A 22,500-nucleotide genomic window follows, 5' to 3' on the forward strand; every position below is an offset into this window, starting at 1 on the left:
ATGAGTGTGAGTGTCTGTGTTTGTGTCTCTGTGTATGTTTATGGGGAGGGAGTGAAAGGGAGGTGATTGGCCCCTACTGTGATTGGCTGTGTCCCTGTGTGACAGTGTGATGCCACTGACATGCAGAGACGCCAGGCGAACAAACACTCGGTCTAAAAATAAAACTCCAATCACACTCACACTCTCAGGCCCTTACAATAATGATGCTCTGTCTCGGCAACACAGAGATAGTGAGTGCCACGAGAGAGAGAGAGAGAGAGAGAGAGAGAGAGAGATAAGGAGTGCAGAGAGAAAGAGAAGGAGTGCAGAGGGAGAAAGAGAAGGAGTGCAGAGAGGGAGAGAGAGAGTGCGGAGAGAGTCGGCTCCAGGTTGTAAATGGGGAAAGGTAGATCTAGGTCAGGCCAGCGTGATGAACCACAGCGGCGGGTGAGAATGCTCCATCTTTAAGAGCGTCTCGGCGAATCTTTGAGCTGGCGGGTGAACTAAGATTTGTAACAGCAGCGGGAATGAAAGTGAAAGCTGTGAGTGGGTGAGGCACGGTGATGGAGAACTCCAGCGCTTATGCGTCTCTGAAAATGTGTGTGCGTGTGTAAGCCTTTGCAAACTGCTATAAACTCTATTAAGTGTGTGTGTGCATGTGTGTATGTTTGTGCCTGTGTGCGTGCGTGTGAATCTGCATGTGCATTTGTGTGTGTGTGTGTGCGCGTGTGTGTGTGTGTGTGTGTGTGCATGTGTAACAGAGCAGTGTGACACTCACTGTACTGTGGTACTGATGTGAAGGCGCCTTAGGCCTGGTGTGGGGAACTGCCTGGAGTTGATGTAGGACACTTTGGTCATGGCCGTGTTGATGCTGTCCAGATCATCCCCCTCCATCACCAAGACCGACTGGGCTGGGTTGAAGTGGAACTGCAGGCAGATAACAAACAGTTAGCTTGTTAGCAGTGTAGACATGACAAGAAATGCCTTAATCAAGTGTGTGTGTGTGTGTGTGTGTGTGTGTGGGGGGGGGACAGAGACAGACATAGACAGTCAGACAGAATATTGTGTGTTTTAAAGCCTTACTCCATATAGTCATATCTCTCTATCTCTCTCTCTCTCTCTCTGTGTCTGTGTGTGCCTGCATATCATAAAACTAAAAACACACATTTGGAAATGAAAGAGCAGTAGCCTATGTGGGTTTCTGGTTCATGGATTTTTGATGAGGCAGCAGCATGTGAACTAGAGAGAGACTGTACATGTGGAAGTGGATAAGTTCATTCAACAATACCATACACAAGTGATGAATCAATGGACCTTTTCATGTCTGACCCTCCCCTAAGACACTGAGCTAGTAAATATGAATAAGATCTAGCCAGCGTCTGTCCCTGAACTGCTGTCAATAAATGTATGTGTGTGTGTGTGTGTGTGTGTGTGTGTGCACACGCGTGTGTATACGTGGGCGTACACGTGTGTGTCTGTATACCTGCATGTGTTTTCGTACACTGTGAATCTTAGGGATCAAGAGCTGCAAGGGCCACTTCTGACTGACATACAAAACAACCATCTCTCTCTCTCTCTCTCTCTCTCTCTCAAATTCAAATTCAAAGAAGCTTTATTAGCATGACTGTTTGGATACAGTGTTGCCAAAGCCAGTGTTACAGATAACACAGTAGAATAACAAAAGAAAGAAAATAGACATACAGCAATGCGGGTATAACATGTGAACATATAATAAATAATAGCATATGAGTGTCCGTGTGTGTGTGTGTGTGTGTCTCTCTCTCTATCTCTCTCTCTCTCTCTCTCTCTCTCTCTCTCTCTCTCAAGGGCAGATGAAAGCCCTGGAAGGTTGCTGAAGGCTAAGGCCTGATGAGTCTGATGTAATCCTTTTTCTGAGGATGTGGCCAGAGCCTGCACAAGCATGGGAGCAGCTAGGTGGTCTGGAGTGGTTCTAAAACCACAATCACTGTGAGCCCAGAAGCATGTTCACGTTTTGGTTCAATTTTCACATTTGGTAACACTTTACTTGACAGTATCGACATAAGGGTGACATGACACTGTCATTAACACATGGCATGAGCCCTAAAACCCAACCCTAGCCCTAACCCTAACTCTAACCCTAACCCTAACTTGTTGACCGAATGACACTTAATGACAGAAGTGTTATGTCATAAACATTTATGACTTGTTTATGACACGTTCATGACAGTGTCATGTCACTCTTATGTCGATACTGTCAAGTAAAGTATAACCTCACGTTTTGACTGCATCCTGAGCAGACTTTAACATCTATGTACTAATATTACCATCTATGCTTTTCTAAAATCAATTTACAGTGTGCATGCTTTCCTAAGGGCTGTTCTCCTGAGAATATTATCCTCAACACACCTGTGCATAGCAGTTCCCCTATAACAAGAAGCTGGTCCTTGCCGCTCCAGCATTTCAAATGTTCTTATAATTGGGAGGTCACTCTGGAAGGACACTGCAGGAACATGTGGTAGAGTGGGAGTACACACACATGTACACACGCACACACGTACACACACACACGCACACACTCATACACATACACGCACACGCACGCGCACCCGCACACACACACACACACACACACACACACACACACACACACACACACACACACACACACACACACACACACACACACACACAGATGACAGTGGTGGCATATTGATTGATTGACAAGCATGGGCAGACTAGCAGACAGATATCAGGTGGTGTGTGCACAACAGGTCCAGCTGGGATATTTCAGGGCATTGCTAATGGCAAGCGACCATTTTTCTTCATGTGGTGCTCTGAGATGAGGCGTCTTCACACGTGAGTTCTGAATCAGGGCCCTGGGTCCTAGTGCACACCCATGTCTGGCCCTGGTCTGGTCCAGTGCCAACTGCCTCTGTGCCCATACCTCCTCTTTAGCAGGTTTCTCCTGTACTGTGACCATTGCATGACCATGCCTATACTGAGATCAGCTGAAGGGTTTCAAGCACACTGTGAATCTTAGTGATCAAGAGCTGCAAGGGCCCCTTCTGACTGACATACAAAACAACCAGCTACGAATAGATAAGTACAGGCCTCTGCACACATCATGAAGACTATAATAATGTGGTTGGTCTCTGGAGCCACACAGTGGATGCTTGAGACCTGAACTGATGCAATAGTCTGTAAACGTTGCTTCTTTGTACACATGCTACATGGATGTCTCTGTGTGTGTGTGTGTGTGTGTGTGTCTGCGTTTGTATGTGTGTGTGTGTGTGTTTGTGTAAGTGTATGCGTACATATGTGTGCAAATGCAGTATAATGTGTGTGTATGGATGTATGCATACATTTTTCAGTACAGTATGCAATGTGTGTGTGTGTTTGTGTGTTCATGTTCATGTGTTGATGGGAGTGTGTGTGTAATATGTGTGTACACATATTGGGCTCTAATTTGTATGCAAGGATACAAGGATACAATGCAATGTGTTAACACCAACCTGCACAGACCTGCTAATTTAATGAGCTGGGCAAAACATTTAGCTAATTTCATAACTCGCAACACTACGCTACATGCAAGCACCAGTGGGTCAGCGCGTAAACGAGGAATCTCTCAGTACATTAGGCTACTTCTAATTAAAGTGACACCATTTCCACAAGACAACAAACTCTTTTAAAGTCAACTTCCATTATGTCCTCTAGATGTTAAATAACGTGCCACAAATTACTCAACTGATTTCTGCAATATTGCGTCATGCAACGTGTCAATGAATTAGCATTGGTTAGAATTCAACTGGTTAGGATAGAATTAGCATTGGTATCACCTCCTGTTCTCACTGCATGGTTTCCGCAGCATGGTAGCCAAACCTGTGGATTCAAATGAGTGCCCCTGGTGTCCAGCCTACAGTATTGGCATTGACCACCTCATTCGTCTCTTCACTTATCAGCTGAAGCATCAGCTCACTGCCGCAGGATCGACCTCTATGACCTAAGAGAGTGATGCTGCAGTCAAACAGCTGGACTGGGAGGTACAGTAGCCTTAAGGTCTGCCAACACCAGGCATCCGCTACTGTGAGGACCACCAGGCAGAGGAGAGGAAGAGCCAAGTCCCTCTCCGCCGGCCAGACCGCTGCTGGCCACGAACTCCAGAGCACAGCTTGGTTTAATGCCTCATCAGAAGCTGGTTCAGAGAGGACCTCTCTGCCCCTAGCCGGTGCTTTTAAGACACATCAGAACCTGGAACACAGCTCTGGAGGCTATCCATGGCTGGCCACCAGCTAAAGGGTATCCGCTGGCACAGGTGGATGCTGGAAGTGGTCCCAAGGGGAAGAGCATTGTCTTTCAGTAGCATACTGCATATAGCCTGATGTGGCCATGGAGTATTTTGTCTTCAATGCATTTGCATTCATGTAGACACAGTATGCTTCAGCTTGTAATATGTCATAATATAGACACGTGAGTGAGTGTGTGTTCGTGTGTGTGTGTGTGTGTGTGTGTGTGTGTGTGTGTGTGTGTGTGTGTGTGTGTGTGTGTGTATGTGTGTGTGTGTGTGTGTGTGTGTGTGTGTGTGTGTGTGTGTGTGTGTGTGTGTGTGTGTGTGTGTGTGTGTGTGTGTGTGTGCATGCGTGTAAGCTTTTGCGGTGCACCTTGATGCCCTTGCCCAGGCTCTCAAGTGAGTTAATGTCCAAGCCCTCCTTGCAGGCTTGCAGGCAGGAGATGACCTTCTGGGTCTCGATCTTCCCCGGGCGGATGGTTAGGCCCGACAGGCTCCCACGGAAGTACTGGGTGAAGCGTGGCGTGGTCACCTCTCCGCCTGTCACACACACACATACAGTATACACAAACACACACAATGATTACATACTTGCAATAAGAAGACGCATGTGGTCATGTGGCTTGTATCCACGGAAACAAAATCGGCAAACTCCCAAATTCAATCAAGCTGTCCACAAGTGCTGTCCACACGACACATGATAAGGTCCTGTTCCTCTGCATCCAGCTCTCTCTTTTCCTCACGCACTCAATCCCTTTTTCCATCTCTCTGTGTGCCTCTGTCTCTCTTCTTTTCCCCTCTCAATCTCTCTTGCTCTCTCCATCTCTCCTGTCCTTTATGACACTGTGTTTGTTTGTCTTTAGTGCTAGATTGGCTGCCATTGCAGCTAATGGCCTTTCTGTCTTTCACACTGACTCCCTGCACTCTTCTCCCTGCTTGCTTGGGCTCCAGCTTAATTGCCTATGATTTTTAAATTATTTCCCTCTGACAGATGATATCAATTAAATGCAATGACACTGCACAAACGGAGAGGATGGGGTGAGGAGGTGAGGAGGCAGGGGTGAAAAAGGAGAGAGAGCGAGCTCTTCTCTGTCTGTCCAGCCCCTCCCCAACTACACCACACACACACACACACACACACACACACACACACACACACACACACAGAGTCAGTCACTCTCTCTCACAAACACACAAACAATGCACACACACACACACACAGTCAGTCACTCTCACACACACCTCACCAGATACACTAATGTCACACTTTTAGGGTCTGTTTGCTCCTCTGAGACGCTCTCTCTCTCTCTCTCTCTCTCACACACACACACACACACACACACACACACACACACACACACACACACACACAAACACAAGGTGTGTGCTGACCCAAGCGATCAATGCCTACTCCCAACACACAGGTGAAGCTGAGGTTGTGTTTGCCGGTGCTGGTATATAGATTTGCGAGTGCAATACCAACACACTTTTAAGTGCTTCTAAAGCCAGAGAGAGACAGGGGAGAGACACAGCAGGCGGATTGAGGTCAGTGTGGAGAGCAAGGTTAGACCATAAAGGGGATAAAGTCCCACTAACATCCTTACATCCTCTTACTCCTGTCATAGGACGCTGACATGCACACTGCACACACACACACACACACACACAGATGACATTTGCAGGTCTGCCTCGTAAACAGGGTTTGGAGAAGAGGAAGAGGCTAATCCTTCTCATGGGGTCTCACAGTCAGAGAGGGAGAGAGACTAAGAAAGAGAGAGAGAAAAAGAGAAAGAAATAGAGAGAGAGAAAGAGAGAGAGAAAGCGAGCGCAAGGCTATTTCTGAGGCAGATAGTCTGTTAAGAATCTCATTTTTGTCTGTTTTCAGAAGAATAAGGTCTGCGGCCTGCTATTATGATCGGGCTCGTCATTATGTTGTTGATTGTGGAGCAAGAGCAAATGGCAAGAGAGAGAGAGAGAGAGCGATAGGGGGAGAGGGAGGGAGGGATGGAGAGAGAGAGAGATAGGGGAATATGGAGGGAGAGAGAGAAAAAGGGGAGACACTGAGAGGCAATCTCACTCACTAATAGCCTGAAAAGTTATCAGTTGCGGCTTAGTGGAGCTTAGAGCGGCTTGGTGGGGATGGAACAGCGAGTGAACTTGTCTCTCTATTCAGGCCTATTAATCTCCACTCCAGGGCTTCGCACACAATCACAGATTCAGCGCAAAAATGAGAGATAGAAAGAGAGGGAGAGAGAGAGGGAGAGAAAGGGGGGAGGGAGAGATGGAGAGACTAGAGGGAAAAATCAGCAGTCATCGCAGATAAAAAGAAATCTACGCAGGAAACGAGCGGCAGGAACTAGCACCTTGCTGGTAACTCCATATAACATGTGATTTAGTGCTGTGACTAATTCTACATAATTATTTTCTCTGCACACAGGTTGAGGCCTTTGTCTTCACACACAATACAGTCATTAGCTGCATTGTTACAGGTGGGAATGAACAGGGCATATTTCAATGATTTTGATATATGGTGTGAAGTCCTTCCAATAAAAAAGTATGAAGAAAGAATAAAAGTTGGGGAAAAAAAGAAAAAAAATCAGAATGGCCTGAAGCCAAACACACTGCTTTCCTATATTGACATTCTGTCTACGAGTATGTTTTCACTTACACCTTACACTTTACACATGTTAATAATGCAAAAGACAATACATAAATTACTCTGCTTCTGAGCCTGTTTAATCAGTGGCTTATCACTTTTTACTGTACACATACACTCACACATCACCACAATCACCACCAATGTCATCATCATCATCATCATCATGTCCACCATCATCATCATCTTCACCTTCAACAACATTAACATAATCATTATCATCATCATCATCACGATCATCATCATCTTCATCATCATCTTCACCTTCAGCAACATCAACATCATCATCATCATCATCATCATCATCAGAATCATCATCATCATCATCACAATCACCACTGACCTTGCCAGCAGGCTCCAACGGTCAGCTGCACATCTATCTGTGAAGGATGGATGGGCCAGTCATCCGTCACCAGGTAGGGCTCATACGTCACGCCATCCACGAAAAGCGTCACTGCCGGAAACTCCACATTGATCACGTAGTAGTGCCACTCCTTATCACAGATCTGGACACAACACAGAACACAGAACACAGGCCTGGATCAATCACCAGTGGAATTGGTCTAAAGACAACTGCCTTTATACAATTTGGTAAACAGTTCTACAGTGAGCTACACTAATCAAATCATATAAAACAATATTAATAATTCACTTACCTCAGTATAATTCTATACTGCTAATTACTATATAGATATTATAGAATATGAATCCTGCACCCACCCTACTATAGTTCTATAGGTTGAATAATGTCAATCACAGGCCAACCAGAGTAAATTTATGTCATGATGAAAGCATGGCACATGAAACACATAAAATGGCAGACTAAAATAACAGCACCCTCTTATGAGCACTTGTGCAGTATATGTGTGGCTAGCTCTTCAAAAACTGCAGTTTATGGGTTTCTTCCATCAAGTAATACACATTAGTCTGCACAGGAGCAGCAAATGTAGTTTTACAATGGCACAAATCAAACTGTCATGTCGATGAAAACATAAAGCACAACCCATTGTTAAAGACACATCAGTGAATATCTCCACATACAGATGTAAAACATAAAACTCCTATTACCACATACCGGCTGGTTGTCAAAACACAGCAGCACATGGGATATAGAGGGGGTGGGTTTAGGAGTCTACAGTATATTACTACTGCTTCTAGGCTGCTCATGTCAAAACAGCTGTTCTACGTCAGTAGGTTTATGTAGACTGTGTGGAGAGTTCTGTGTGTTCAGATCGATCATAAATGTCATTTTTGAGCTTGACAGAAAAAAACAACAATATATTGCACTTGTATTTCTAAACTTTATGAAATATATGCTGTCACAAATCATCCTCAACATTTTTTAGGGACTTTGCTTTGTATCATGCCCAACAACACCCCTTAGCTATTCTAAAATCACCTCAACCTACAACCTACAACACTAGCGCAGCACAATCATATTGGTTTCCTATAGCTAATAAGTCAGGAGATCTGGAGATCTAAGAAAATGCTATGCCACTTTGTAAACTGAGAAAGGCATGATAAATGGATGAAATGCTAAAATAGTTAATGCATCATGAATGTTTCAGCTCTATTTTGTGAATCATTCACCATCATTTGATATTTTATTGAGTGTGTGCTTGCCATCTACTCTGCTGAGTAATTGAATGCCGTCAAAGATGCCACTGAGGAAGCCTTTGAAAGCAAGAGGCTAAAATGTGCTGAACTGAGAGTGGAGACAAGGGAATGAGGTTAGCAAGCAAGCACACACAATACCAGTAGGTCTAGAGATGGGATTTGTAGCTAAATCAACCAGAAAACGAAATCAACCATCAACCAGAAAACCAGTATTGTAAGGATGGCCTCTCGAAGGAGCTTTAATGAAGTTGTCTGAGGCAGCTAAAAAAGTTAGCTATTCTGAGGACCTGGCCTCTGACTTTTCTATTTGTAGAGGCATGTGATATCCTGTAAAATCCACATTTTAGAGGAACTTGCACAGGCCTAGACAGACAGCACGTGAGATGCTGTGGTGAGAGACGACAGACCTCAGAACACCCTATCCGGTTCTGCATAGCTTCAAAATGCGAGCAGTCACACCAGAACTGGAAGTCACCACCAGAACTGGAAGTACCCATGGGTAGAGACTTACTGATGAACATGCAGTCTGATCAACAGTGCCATTATACATGTTATGAACAGTAAATGGCCACTTCAATTACTATTTATGGGTCTTGAATTAGTCCAATAGTTTTACATGTGTCAGACAAGTTTATAGTTCACAAGTGCTGTGCAATCATTGGTGTAACAACATTGCTTCTCACATACTTGACATCATTACTAGCCATTGGACCATATAGAGAAAGAGAAGGGGAATTTATTTGAGAACACACAACCACACATACACCAAAAGTCTAATGGAGTCTAATTTACTTTAACTTAACTCATTGAGTGCCAAAGACGTAATATTACGTTTTTCCTTCCCATGCGTTGAGTGCCAAAAACATAATATTAAATTTTTTGCTTTTTTTTTTTTATTACGAAACTAGCCACTCTTAACACACCTTATATGTGATTTTGGAAACTCTGCGATGAATGGAAATGAAATATATGACGATTGAAAACTCATGAAAACGCAAGATCTGGACATTTTATCTGGACCTTTGATCTTGATCGGCTTTTGATGGTTGCCACTTTGTTTCGAATCAGTCACTGATTAGCCTATCAGTGACATGCACGCCAGGTCAAAATCAGGTCATTTATTTTCGTGGGTTTATCACTAGGTGGCAGGTCTCGTTAGATCTCTTCCCAGAAACTTTGCAGGCAACACTTCTCAGGTCATAAAAGATGCAATATCTCCATTTCTAGAAAAAAAAACAGGGATTTTGATGAAAACTAGCCACTGTTTAGCTAGGGATTTCTCAGGAACAGAGGCGTCTAGAAATATAAGGTTTGCACCCACTGAGAGCTTAAAGTATATAATATAAAAACACTATAAATATTATGCATACTGTAGTAGCCCTACATGTAATTTGATTAATTATTCACTCTATATACATACTGTATACGTATATGCATGAACTTAACCCTGTCTTCTCCGTCCTTCATCCCATCGGTGCTTCCTGCAGAATGGCCTCCAACATCTCACTCTTGCAGCATCTGATGATCAATTCCTCCTCTGAAGATGATAAAACAACCGTGGATATCGATGCCATTATAGACAACATCGCCATAGTGCTCTACATCATCACTGTCGTCCTGGGAACCGTTGGCAACACCGTGGTGATCTGGGTGGCCGGGGTCCGCTTGCGGGCCAAAGTCACTAACGTCTGGCTAGTGAACCTGGCCATTGCCGACCTTGTCTTCTGCTTCACCCGCAGCGTCTCTCTGGCCCAGAAGCACTTAGGCAACTGGCCGTTCGGTGTCTTCCTTTGCAAGCTCAATGGCTTCTTCAAGTACACCAACATGTTCTGCAGTGTCTTCCTGCTGGCGGTCATCAGTCTGGACTGGGCGCTGTGTGTGTGGCGCCCAGTCTTCACCAAGCAGCACCGCACTGTGTGTGCTGCGCGGCTGGTCAGTGTGGTGGTGTGGGTAGTGGCGACAGTCATGAGCGCACCATACTTCATTTACTGGAAAGTCTACCCAGTGTGGCTATCTCAAGTGTGGCTTGAAGGTCTGAAGCGTCATCACTACCTCAACTTAGACTGTCTAGTGTTGTTTGTAAACTTCACATTGTAAAGTTTAATTGTGTTTGTGTAGCATTCCTAATATAATGAACCAAATCAACTAAAACTAGTCAAATAAAATAAAATATTGTGGCAGCCTATTGAATGCACAGTTGACATGCTGAGATTATATTTCATGCTGCACAACTTCCACATCCACTGTTATCCATTCATTCATTGATTCATTCATGCATTCACTCATGTATACCAGCCAATGTGCTTTCTGGTAATGTTCTGTCAATGCTGGTTTAATGGAAGGCCTAATTTTTTACTCATTTTTTACACATTTTACTCACTTATTAATAGATGACATTGGGAAAAGATTCAAAATGGGGATATAAACAAATGTAAGCCATTTGCTCAACCCTTTTAGTAATTATGAGAAATCTAAATCGCACAAATGGAGAGAGAATGAAGCCACTAAAATAACCAGATGGCATTTTGCCTGTTTTTTAACCACACAGGGCCACAGTGGGCCAAACTTAAAGTAGCCACCACTGAGTACAGAGTACATTAACAAAATTCATTTTTTCTCAGATCTCAGATGGTGTTAGAAGTTTATAAGTTCTAGAGTGATTCTACTTATTTTTGGATGGTTATAATTAGAGAATTCAGGGTGTCTGACATTCGTTCTAAGAAGCTTTAAAAGCTGACCTTTGACTGTGTATAAACTTTCACAGTATAAATTAGGGTATTAATCATCCACAAAACCTGCTACAGCATTGCATGACCGTGGCCATTGCATGGTCATGGACATTGCTCTAACCAGTCGTGCTTCACAAAACAAAATCTAACGTTGATAATGCCCTTTTTTAGGGAGAGGGTGGGGACGCTGCTAGGATGCCCCTCTTCATCATCCGCTTCCTGTGTGGTTTCCTCCTCCCGTTCCCGGTCATTCTGGGCTGCTCCGTGCTGGCGGCCATAGGGATCCGGCGCACACGGCTCAAGGGAAAGTCCCGGCCTGTGCGGATGCTCATCGCCCTGGTCTGCGCCTTCTTCCTGTGCGGATGCTCATCGCCCTGGTCTGCGCCTTCTTCCTGTGCGGATGCTCATCGCCCTGGTCTGCGCCTTCTTCCTGTGCGGATGCTCATCGCCCTGGTCTGCGCCTTCTTCCTGTGCCGGGCGCCCTACCACTGCCTTCGGCTGGCCAGCGTGATCGACAGCGAGAACCAGGCAGTTAAGGCGGGCCTGACACTGGCCAAGGGTCTGGCTTACTTCAAGAGCTGTGTCAACCCAGTGCTGTACTTCTGCATGGGCCTAAACCAAGGCTGGCTGCAGCGCTTAAGAAATGCTGAAGAACGCCACGTGATAATAAAGCAACCAGCTCCACCTGTGTAGAGCTGTAATCGGGCCTTAAAAGTTAGGCCCGACAAGGCCCTGAGCCCGACAGAAATCAGCCCGAGCCCGAGCCTGGGACTGGCAGCTTTTTAAAAGCCTGAACCCGTTTACAGCCCGACATTATTCAAATGTCCGGACACACGCAGCTCTTTTGCCTTTTGTCAAGAATGAGTAATTTATCCATTTTTTAACATCATTTATTCATGACTAACGTAGGCTAGGCCACTTGGAAGTTGGAACAAAGAAATAAAATAGCCCTCTGTAACATCATAACATCTCAGCACTCTGAAGTTTGCAGGAACCCTCCCATATGCAGCCCTGACATTAATTAGTTCTTGCGCCAGCTCTTCAAATCCCGCCATTTACAATATTAAAAGGCCTAATGTCTTTACAGCGAAAGCTGACACACTTGTTGACCGTAACCATTTGTTTCACCTTTGCTAGGTTGGGTTTTGTTGCTGTAACAAACGATGTGATTGTAGGTTGATCCTGGGCACTGGCAGGTGTGGACAAGCTTTGATCAACATGCCTTATCAGCGACGAATTCATTCTGCAGAATGTTGCATCCTTTGAATTTAACATAGGCTAACTCACTGGCTCATTATTCTCATTATGCACATGACAAAACTTTTCCACACCTCAGACTTTGCTTTCTTTGCCAGTGCAACTAAAACGTAATCGCCAGAGGCCAGCCTCCGTTTCACCTCCTCAGCATCCATTTTTGCATCTTTCTCTCAGCTAATTGAAACGCATTACGTGACTGCTCATTTAGCCTACTGTGCAAGCCGGAGCGCAAGCCTGAGCCCGCATGAAATTATATAAATTAAGCCCGAACCCAACCGAACTCGTCGGGTTCGGGCAAACATCTTCAGCTCTACACCTGTGGTTAGTTTATTCAGCCAATTTGAAACTGTTGAGCCAAAAGCTTATGTATAAAGAATGGAAATAAAAGTCCATGGGCGGTGGTAGTGTAATGCTTAAGGAGCTGGGCTAGCATGTAGTAGCCTGAAAAGCTGTGGGTTCAATTGCCGGCTTTCACCGTTGTGCCCTAGAGTAAGGCACTTAACCCCGAGTTACTCTGGGGACAATCACCCTTGCAATATAATACCTATGTAAGTCGCTTTGGATAAAAGTGTCTGTTAAATGATTAAATATAATGTTTATACTGCTTGGTATGCTTGTTTTGTTAATGTGCTCTTTTTTTGTTGGGCACATTGCTCAAGGTTTTTAGGTTATCAGTCTAATGCGGCCTTAATCTTAACTTATTTGAACTTATTTTTTTTACTTTTTATGGTCTTGACACAGAGCTGCTCTGTGTATGAAATGTGCTGTAGAAATAAAACTGCCTTGCCTTGCCTTAATCTATTCTAGATCTGTTCTACAATCTACAGCATCTAGTTTGCGGACTATACTATTCCAACTGTCTCAATTTTTGTCCAACACACACACACACACACACACACACAGTCAGTCACTCACAGACACACCTCACCAGATACACTAATGTCACACGTTTAGGGTGTGTTGGCTCCTGTGAGACTCTGTGAGTTACAGGTGTAAAGGATGGATGGGGGCTTGGGAAGTGTGACATGCTATTTGCACATGTAAGACGCGAGAAATTATATATATCGCCTCAGAAACATAGAGACGTCGAGCTATAGGCTATCCTCGCTTGAAAGAGCTTGCGTGGACAAATAGGGTGAAGAGTTAAATGGCAATAATATTATTACATACTCGTTAATCTGACTCCATTTGACGTCTATGTTTCCGAGGCTATATATATAATTTCTCGCGTCTTACACACAGGAAATTCAGGAGCAGGGCATGGAGGGTGGGAAGTGGGATTTTCTTTGTGTAGCAGGTGGCTAAACCATGCAGCGGTCACTATGCGGTAGGCTACATCTAGTTTTACCTTCATTTAACATGGTGAGTCCCATTGAGATAAAAATCTCTATAAGAGAGACCTGGCCAATAATGGCAGCAGTACATACACTCATTCTGACAAAGCACAACATCACATCAGAAAATAGTCACCTCAATGTGTAATCCAACCAAAAGTGTGGAGAAAAAAGTGGAAAAAGAGAAAAAAAGTACCAAAAGGAAATCCAGTCGCATAGATCAGTGTTTCTCAAACTTTTTCAGACCAAAGACCACTTTACCAATAAAAAAACAAACTCACGGACCGCCTAGCTAAAATTAAAGAGTATACCTACTTCAACAGTATTGCTTATTGTGTCAGAGGATTCATATGATTTAAACTGGCATAGCTTACATAGGCAGTGTTGCAGAACTGTTTGGATTTACATACAAGTTGGTTCAATATTGCAAACAACTCATCTACATTATATTTTATCATGTCTGCTCGTTTACATATAAGTTGGTTCAATATTGCAAACAACTCGTCTATATTATATTTTATCATGTCTGCTCGTGGACCACTTGGGATAGCTTGCGGACCACCAGTGGTCCCCGGACCACACTTTGAGAAACACTGGCATAGATCCTGTAATGAAGCAAAAACTGAGCCTAATTCACGCTTACCCTCCTCTGCCATTAATTATTTGTTCCCCGTCCAATAGCTAACGAGGTGTAATCCCACTCATTAAGTCACTCATTAAAAGGACACAGAAGTGGAGACAGCGAGACAATTTTCCCACTCTCAGGTTGACTCTCCTCTGTTGAGGTTTGATGTACAGTATTGTGTATTTATTTGGAGCACAAGCAAAACATGAAGCTCCATTAGTGCTACTGACTCAGTGTCAGAAAAAAAAAGATTCCCAGGCCCACAGTGCCAACTATGCGTGGTTTGTGGGACACTGATGCAAGCAGAGTGTGGCCATCATATTTATCATTATTAGTTCATAATCCCATTACTGTAACTGAGGAGGACAAAGAAATCAGAACGTCAACCCTCAATACCAGCCATAGACAAGCTCATACATAGGTACAGACACACACACAGACACACATACACACACACACACACACACACACACACACACACACACACACACACACACACCAATAGTATAATTATGATTGTGATTATTGTTTCATTTCAGCAAATAACAATACAACAAATGCTCATCACATAATAATCATTTTATCTCTGAGTGCAATCTTAGTGAACTTTGACATAATAACATCCCCTGTTAAAACGTACATCGTTGGTACACTGACACTTGAAGGACTATCATACTCCTGGTCAACACCCAGACCTGGCAGTGTCTTGCCAGAGTCACAAAGCCACAGCTATCTGGCAAGTTCTAATTCATTTTGCATTCTCTGCTCCTCCTGAAATCGTCCAGAAATCTCCACTTTGCTTCAAGCAGTCCCTGCTCTCACTGCAGTGATGCTCCACTCCCCATCAATCCCTGCTCGTGGCAGGCAGCTGCTCTTACGCAAGCAGCCTAAATGAGGTATGACGGCATTAAAACACCTTTTAATCCACAGCGTCATTAGCATATCATCCTTATCTCCCTGTGGTGGCAGTCAACAAACAGACACACACACACAGAGACACACACACACACACACACCGTGCCATCTGGAGAGAGAGCTTCAGAACCAGGTGTTGTGGAGAGGAGAGAAAAGAGGTGTAAGGGAGAGAGAGAAAGAGGGAAGAGGAGGCAAGGATGGTGAGTGAGAGTATGAGGCAAAATCATCTTAGGATATTAAACGTGGGAGACATCTCTCTTTGCCACCCCTCCACCCCCCTCCTCCCACCCATACCCCGATACACTGCCTCTGGGGACCCAGCCCCCCACCCCGCGGGTGTCGCCTCCACTCTTCTCCTCCTCCTCTCTTCTACCTCTACCCATCTCAGCCCCCTCTCCCTCAGGGCCACCTACTCATCAGCTCCACTCTTTCCCCAAACACCCAACCTGTCTCTGGCTCTGCCTCACCCCCTTCCTTTTTTCACTCTCTCTGTCTCTCTCTCTCTCTCTCTCTCAACATCCAACCTTCCCTCTCACCATCCATCTACCTCTCCACTCACCCCTCCTTTTTTCACACTCTCTCTCTCTCTCTCTCTTTCTCTCCCTCCATGTCTCCCCTATCACCCTGGCTCCCAGGCCAGCTAACTGTGCTCTGGCATCAGGTTGGAGAGTTCTTCCCGCCGCTGACGTTCTCTCTCCCCACAGGCCTCTGCTCTAATTGGATGAGAGGAGTTTCCATGGCGAGCAGGGAGGAGGGTGCGAGCGCATTTGAATGCGGCTGGAAACTTTTTGAAGAGGTCGTTCGCCCTCGCTCGCCCTGCTGGGGCTGTTAGAACGTGCAGATTGGACAGCGGGGTTCGGTGCCGTTCTGATCCCTTTTGTTGTTCTGGTAACATGGACTGATCAAAGGAGAGCACTGACTCGGGATCAGCTGTAATGTATGCAGCCCAAACACACGCAGTGCCTCACCAGTGTGGGTGAGGGAGCAGACCTGACAGGAGTGTCTTACCCATTATAGGCTTCTCACAAGCCAGTCTGTCTATGACAGCTGGCAAGACAAACTGCTCTGTGCACTGTCTGTTTGTGCATTTATTACAGAGCAATGCTTCATCGGTCTGTTCCCTCTTTGTTTGATTGAATTTAATGAGCTGTCACCTATTTGTGTTTACACAATCATTATAAATATGGCCTGTGAAGTGGACATATGTCAGTGGGGACAATAACAACTTGACAGATTCTGAGGACAAACAATAGGCAGCAACACAGGTTTCATGGCAGATGTTCATGACAATGTCGCTAACATATTTAATCCAACAACTGCAAGAAGACAGGTAGAACTCACTCAGGGTGTGTGGGAAGTAAGGGTGGGGGTCTTGTCTCCTGCCAGTGACATGGAGTACTTTCCTCAGAATACATACCTTCATTTTCACTAAACCCATCTCGCGTCACATAAACAAACAGCACAGGTGTCTCCGTCTGACAACAGCTCTGTTTCTGCACCTCACCTCTGACATACACTGGCTCCTTATTTTATGGGAGAAATGACCACTCTACCTCCCCCACTGGTCCACACCCACCACCCCACTCCACACCCCACCGCGTCCCAGCGTGTTAATGTGAACATGCTCGCAGACTGCAGCTGCTTCAAATGAAAAACACGTACTGCATTAATCTCAGCGCGACGGGAGGTGGATGCTGCCAGACCAACATGTGAAGACATGCATGGCAGAATCGCCGCTCAGAAATAAGAACAACACATCACAAGCCGGTATTAGTTTCTGCGCAACATAAATGTCTTGTAATGTGGTGTTTAATTCACTGATATAGTTTTATTTCTTTTACATAAACCAATACAACATTTTCAGATTTTTCATTTTTTTTCTTTCTGATGTGTTTTTTTTGTGTGGTGTTGTTATGTCGCCAAGAGTCAAAGAGGGCAAACAGGAAGCATTTATAGAAATCACATCCACAATGGAACATCAGAGCTGCTTTTGGCTTCTCTGCCACATGGATATATCATGTTCAGTGAGCGCTTGAGAGAGAGAGAGAGAGAGAGAGAGAGAGAGAGAGAGAGAGAGAGAGATAAAGAAAGAAAGAGAGAAACAGTAACAGGGAGAGGGGCTGTGTGTGTTTGTATGTGTGTGTGTGGGTAGGGATGGTGATGGAGAGAGAGAAGGAAGAGAGAGAGAGATAGAGAGAGAGAGGGAGAAAGAGAGAGAGAGAGAGCAAGATGCCTTGCGGGTTATGCTAGTACATCCCTCATTCAACATTAATGCCTGAGATTTGCAGGCTTGCTCTGCAGCTGAACAGCCTATTAATGGGAGTTAGCTGCAGGGTCTCCAGTCTTCTACTACAATTCCTCTCCACATCCCCCCAGCCTCTCTACAAGCACATCAGAGCCACCACCACCAACAGACCCCTCCACACCCACCCACCCACATACACACACACATATACAGACACACACAAACACACACCCCCTCACTGCAGGCAGCTCCCACTCCCCTACAGTAAATCCACCCCTTACCCAGTCACAAACTAACCTCTGGCAAAAAAAAAAACATTCCATAGTGACTGAGATAGCATGAAAATTACATTGTTGAATGCTTCCTCTGTAGCTAAGTTGCCACAACACTGAGGGAAACTTTGCTGTAGCCTGTATCAGAAACAGAAGTTGTACTAGAAGGGAGAGGAGAGGAGAGAGGGTTAGAGAGCAAACATGTGATGATTAGAGAGTAGCCAGGTGAAGAAAAGAACACTCAAATTCTGACAACACCTAAACATGAGCGACCCATAAGCACTCCACTATTTAGCTCTGAACAACTAAGAGCTGAATATAGTCCACTGGGCTAACTTGTCCTGAGACTGAAACACCCACCTATATCACTGAGGCCCAGGACAACATATTTGTCCTTCTATGTGAACATGTAATTGAGTATTGTTTGAGTTTATTGCAATAATGTTACTGAAAGGTCCAAGTTAATGAAAGCTTTCTTTCTTTCTTGAATTAAATTGGACTGAATTGAAAAGGAAGCCTTAAAGAACAAGAAGGGCAGAGGTGCTTCAGTTGTTAGCTGCTGCTGTGTCATCTCAAAGAGTACACAAATAGTCAGAGAGGAGCAGCTTTCATTACATAGGATGTCTCAGAGGGAACATTCAATCGCTCTCTCTCTCTCTCTCTCTCTCTCTCTCTCTCTCTCTCTCTCTCTCACACACACACACACACACACACACACACACACACACACACACACACACACAAGCATTCACACTGTCTGTGCAGGCAGATGAGAAAAAAGGATCACTTTTTTAAATAAATGTGTATTTCCTACACGTCCAACCCAGCTAGTTTGTTGGACAACCGTGGCCTACTGGTTAGCGCTTCGGACTTGTAACCGGAGGGTTGCCGGTTCGAACCCCGACCACTAGGCACGGCTGAAGTGCCCTTGAGCAAGGCACCTAACCCCTCACTGCTCCCCAAGTGCCGCTGTTGTTGCAGGCAGCTCACTGCGCCGGGATTAGTGTGTGCTTCACCTCACTGTGTGCTGAGTGTGTTTCACTAATTCACGGATTGGGATAAATGCAGAGACCAAATCTCCCTCACGGGATCAAAAGAGTATATATACTTATACTTATACGCACCTCCATCTCAGTTACAGTTGATAAGGAACACATTCTTGACCCAGGCCACTAATCCCTCTGCAGTGGTCAATCAACGCCATGTCAAGTTGAAATAGGCAAATGTTATCAAATTGAAGCCTGTAACCCATTCTATTCAAAATTACAATATCGTTTCATTCAAAATTGAATATGTTTCAGATAAAGACCCAATTACATGAGACGTTCATTGCCTGCCACTGGGAAGATACTGTGAATTGGCTGGGTTATTAAACCAAGAGAAAGTTTTAATTTATCAGTGTGGTGTGTGTGTGTGTGTGTGTGTGTGTGTGTGTGTGTGTGTGTATGCGTGCACATGATGGGCACACATGCTCGGCATAAAGTGTGGGTGAGCTTCTGGCACCGTTGCCAGGACACCTGGGTTTTTGTGCTGTAGAGGTTGGCACCAGCTGGCTGGCTGGCAAAACCACTTGTCAACTGTCCCTGGAAAACACACACCTACACACACACACACACACACACACACACACACACACAAACATCCCCAAGTACCACACCCACATATGCACCCCCGCACCTCCAACACACACACACACACACACACACACACACACACACACACCTGAGCGGAAGTGGCAGAGCTCATCAGTACCAGCAGATGGAACTGAGTGCGGTACACAGGCTGGGGGAAAAGGACTCAGAGGGAGGGACCGGATCAAAACAACTGAAAGAAAAAAAAAGTGAACTGTCTGCAAAAAGAGATAGGGGATTGGGGAGTGTGTGATGTACTTCTACTTCCACACAGCGGAAAGCACCAACAAGCTCAGGTGAGCTACCTCCAGGCTCTGATGAGTTTGTGATGCACAAGCAAGACAGAAGGAACAGAAGAGTGTAAGATGCATAGAGGCCGTGTGTGTGTGTGTGTGTGTGTGTCAGGGAGGGAGGGAGGGAGGGAGAGAGGGATATTTGTGCTATTGTCTGTGTAGATTGTGCATTGTCTGTGTGTATGTGTATTAGACAAACAGACAGAAAGAGAGAAAGAGAGAGAGAAGCCAAGATTGTGAGTGTGTGTGTACATGTATGTGTCTGTGAGTGTATGCGCGTGAATGTGCATGGGTCTTGTTTTGGGTGGAGGTTTGAAGGGATAGATGAAATTGAAAGAGCTGATGATGGCATTTGCTCCCATCTGTCTGATAAGCCTAGTCAGCGTGTGTGTGTGTGTGTGTGTGTGTGTGTGTGTGTGTGTGTGTGTATGTGTGTGAGGGGCCAGTCACTGAAGCATGAGATTGGTAGGCTGCTGTCGTAAGTGGCCACTGATAGATGGCATTGGAGCTTTTCTCCCAGCTACTCATAAACACAACACTCACACACACACACACACACACACACACACACACACAGACCTCTCTGCTCTCTATCTCTACCTACCCACCCCACCCACCTCTCTCTTACACACAAACACACACACACACACACTTGCTTTCTCATTCTCTCTTAATTCCTTCTCAACACTCCCCAACCCCTCTCTCTCTCTCTCTCTCTCTCTCTCTCACACACACACACACTTGCTTTCTCATTCTCTCTTAATTCCTTCTCAACACCCCCCAACCTCTGTTTCTCTGTTCTCTCTCTCTCTCTCTCTCTCTCTCTCTCTCTCTCTCTCTCTCTCTCTCTCTCTCTCTCTCTCTCTCACACACGCACACACACACACACACACACACACACACACACAAACACAGACTCCTCTAAATGCCCCGGCGCAGAGGTGCTAAATGCTGTTGCTTTCAATCAGAGGTGACAAGGCCGGGGAGAGATGGAGTTAGAGGAGTATTAAATGCAGGTTATTGAATCTGAAGGTCTGCTATTCTGTGAGACAAAAAGGTGAAGTGATGGGAGAGGGAAGAGAGAGGGAGAGAGGAAAATATACTGACACCCACTCAAACCCATTATGTGCAATGCATTGTAAACACATTCATGAAGGGTTTTAACATATTCATAATGCATCACAAAGATTGCCATAATTGGTAATGATTGCGTTTATAAAGCGTTACAATGACATACAGTATTATGAGCGTTGAAATATCAGAATGCATAATGTTGTGTTGCCATTGTCATCTGTGACATTTTACCTTTTGCCATAATGGTGCAGATGACATCTTTGCTCCAAATACTGTTTATCTACCAACTGTTCATTATGGACATGGCCATGACAGTGACAGCCCCCCACGAGGTCTCATTCCAACAAATCCGGCCCACTGCCAACAGTAATATGAGTTTGACACCCCTGATGTATACAGTCACTGTAATGAATAATGCATACTGAATACTGGGTTTAAATTAAGCATTGCCAAAAAATAAATCAAATTAAAATTGTAATGATAAAATTAATTGATACTGACAAAACCCCAAGATACAGGGAAATGCAAAGAATATACTGTGATATATTCGATACTTGTTTCTATATGTTTCATACCTGTTTACTTTTATTTGAGGTAATGTCTTTGCTATGTAAAGAACATTGTGTCTACCTGGAGTATGAAATGCGTTATTTACATAAATTGCCTTGCCTTTATTTGCCTTGCCTAAGACACGCAATAAAGAGGCTAACAAGCAGAGCAATGCAGGTGGTGGTGTTGTGCAGTGGTGTGGCGTGCCGTGGCTGAGCAGGTAGAGCGGACGATCAGTGGGAGCCAGTGAAGAGAGGCTTCCTGAGCAGCACACGCGCTGCACCACTGGCTCCCACAATGGCCCTGCCAAAGAGCACGTCTTAGGGGACCTGTTTCTTCCTCTCTCTTGTCCTGTAAATAAGCTCTTTGCCACTTCCAAGGAGATGGTGCTTTTGGAGCCAAGCCACGGTTTTTTGATAACGGTTCTGTTGGCATGGAAAATCCACAGTGCAAAAAATGCACTCGCATTGATAAAGTCTGGTAAAGCAGTGCTTCAGCAAACATTCTTATCAGTTCTCTGGTAGATGAACAAGCAGGGTGACAAAGTCAAATTCCTCAAACACTGAAGAGGATAACATATCTAAAACATATGAAATCAAAAAAACACATACAGATACACATACACATACATACTGTAGATATCCTCAAAGACTTGGGAATATGGCATTGTAATGCACAGTCCTCTGCAGCATAGTACTGCAGTGTATGGCATGATATTGTAGTCTACGGTAGGGTGCATTTGCATTGTTAGGTTCGATCATTTGGCACTAACGGCCAAAGTATATTTGTTATGATGACAGACACTGGAGTGAACAGCAATAAGAGAGCTACAATGAGTACAGCTCAATGCAATACAATACAATGAGATATACAGTAATATGATACGATACAATGGAATAAGAAAAGGCAGAGAATAACATGATATGGTAGGGTATTTCTCATTTTACATTTTTGCTGCAAATAAATGTAATTCTTCCGCATGCATTCCTTCTTCCTTCCTTCATTTCCCTCTTCCCTGGCTTGCTCGATTGCTATCTCTCTCTCTCTCTCTCTCTCT

At 44.7% G+C, this 22,500-nt stretch overlaps 1 protein-coding gene across 1 annotated transcript in view; it reads right to left on the minus strand.

Moving 5' to 3' along the window:
• Positions 1-22,500, minus strand: part of clstn2a (calsyntenin 2a) — a 241,428-nt gene that overhangs the window by 12,025 nt on the left and 206,903 nt on the right. The window contains exons 9-11 of the mRNA XM_042098987.1: positions 7,246-7,408; positions 4,620-4,786; positions 758-906 (exon numbers count right to left, since the gene is read on the minus strand). Of these exons, the coding sequence (XP_041954921.1) occupies positions 758-906; positions 4,620-4,786; positions 7,246-7,408 (479 nt within the window). The remainder of the gene's footprint in view (positions 1-757; positions 907-4,619; positions 4,787-7,245; positions 7,409-22,500) is intronic.

The sequence above is a fragment of the Alosa sapidissima genome, chromosome 1 (assembly GCF_018492685.1).
Source record: "Alosa sapidissima isolate fAloSap1 chromosome 1, fAloSap1.pri, whole genome shotgun sequence".
NCBI lineage: Eukaryota > Metazoa > Chordata > Actinopteri > Clupeiformes > Clupeidae > Alosa > Alosa sapidissima.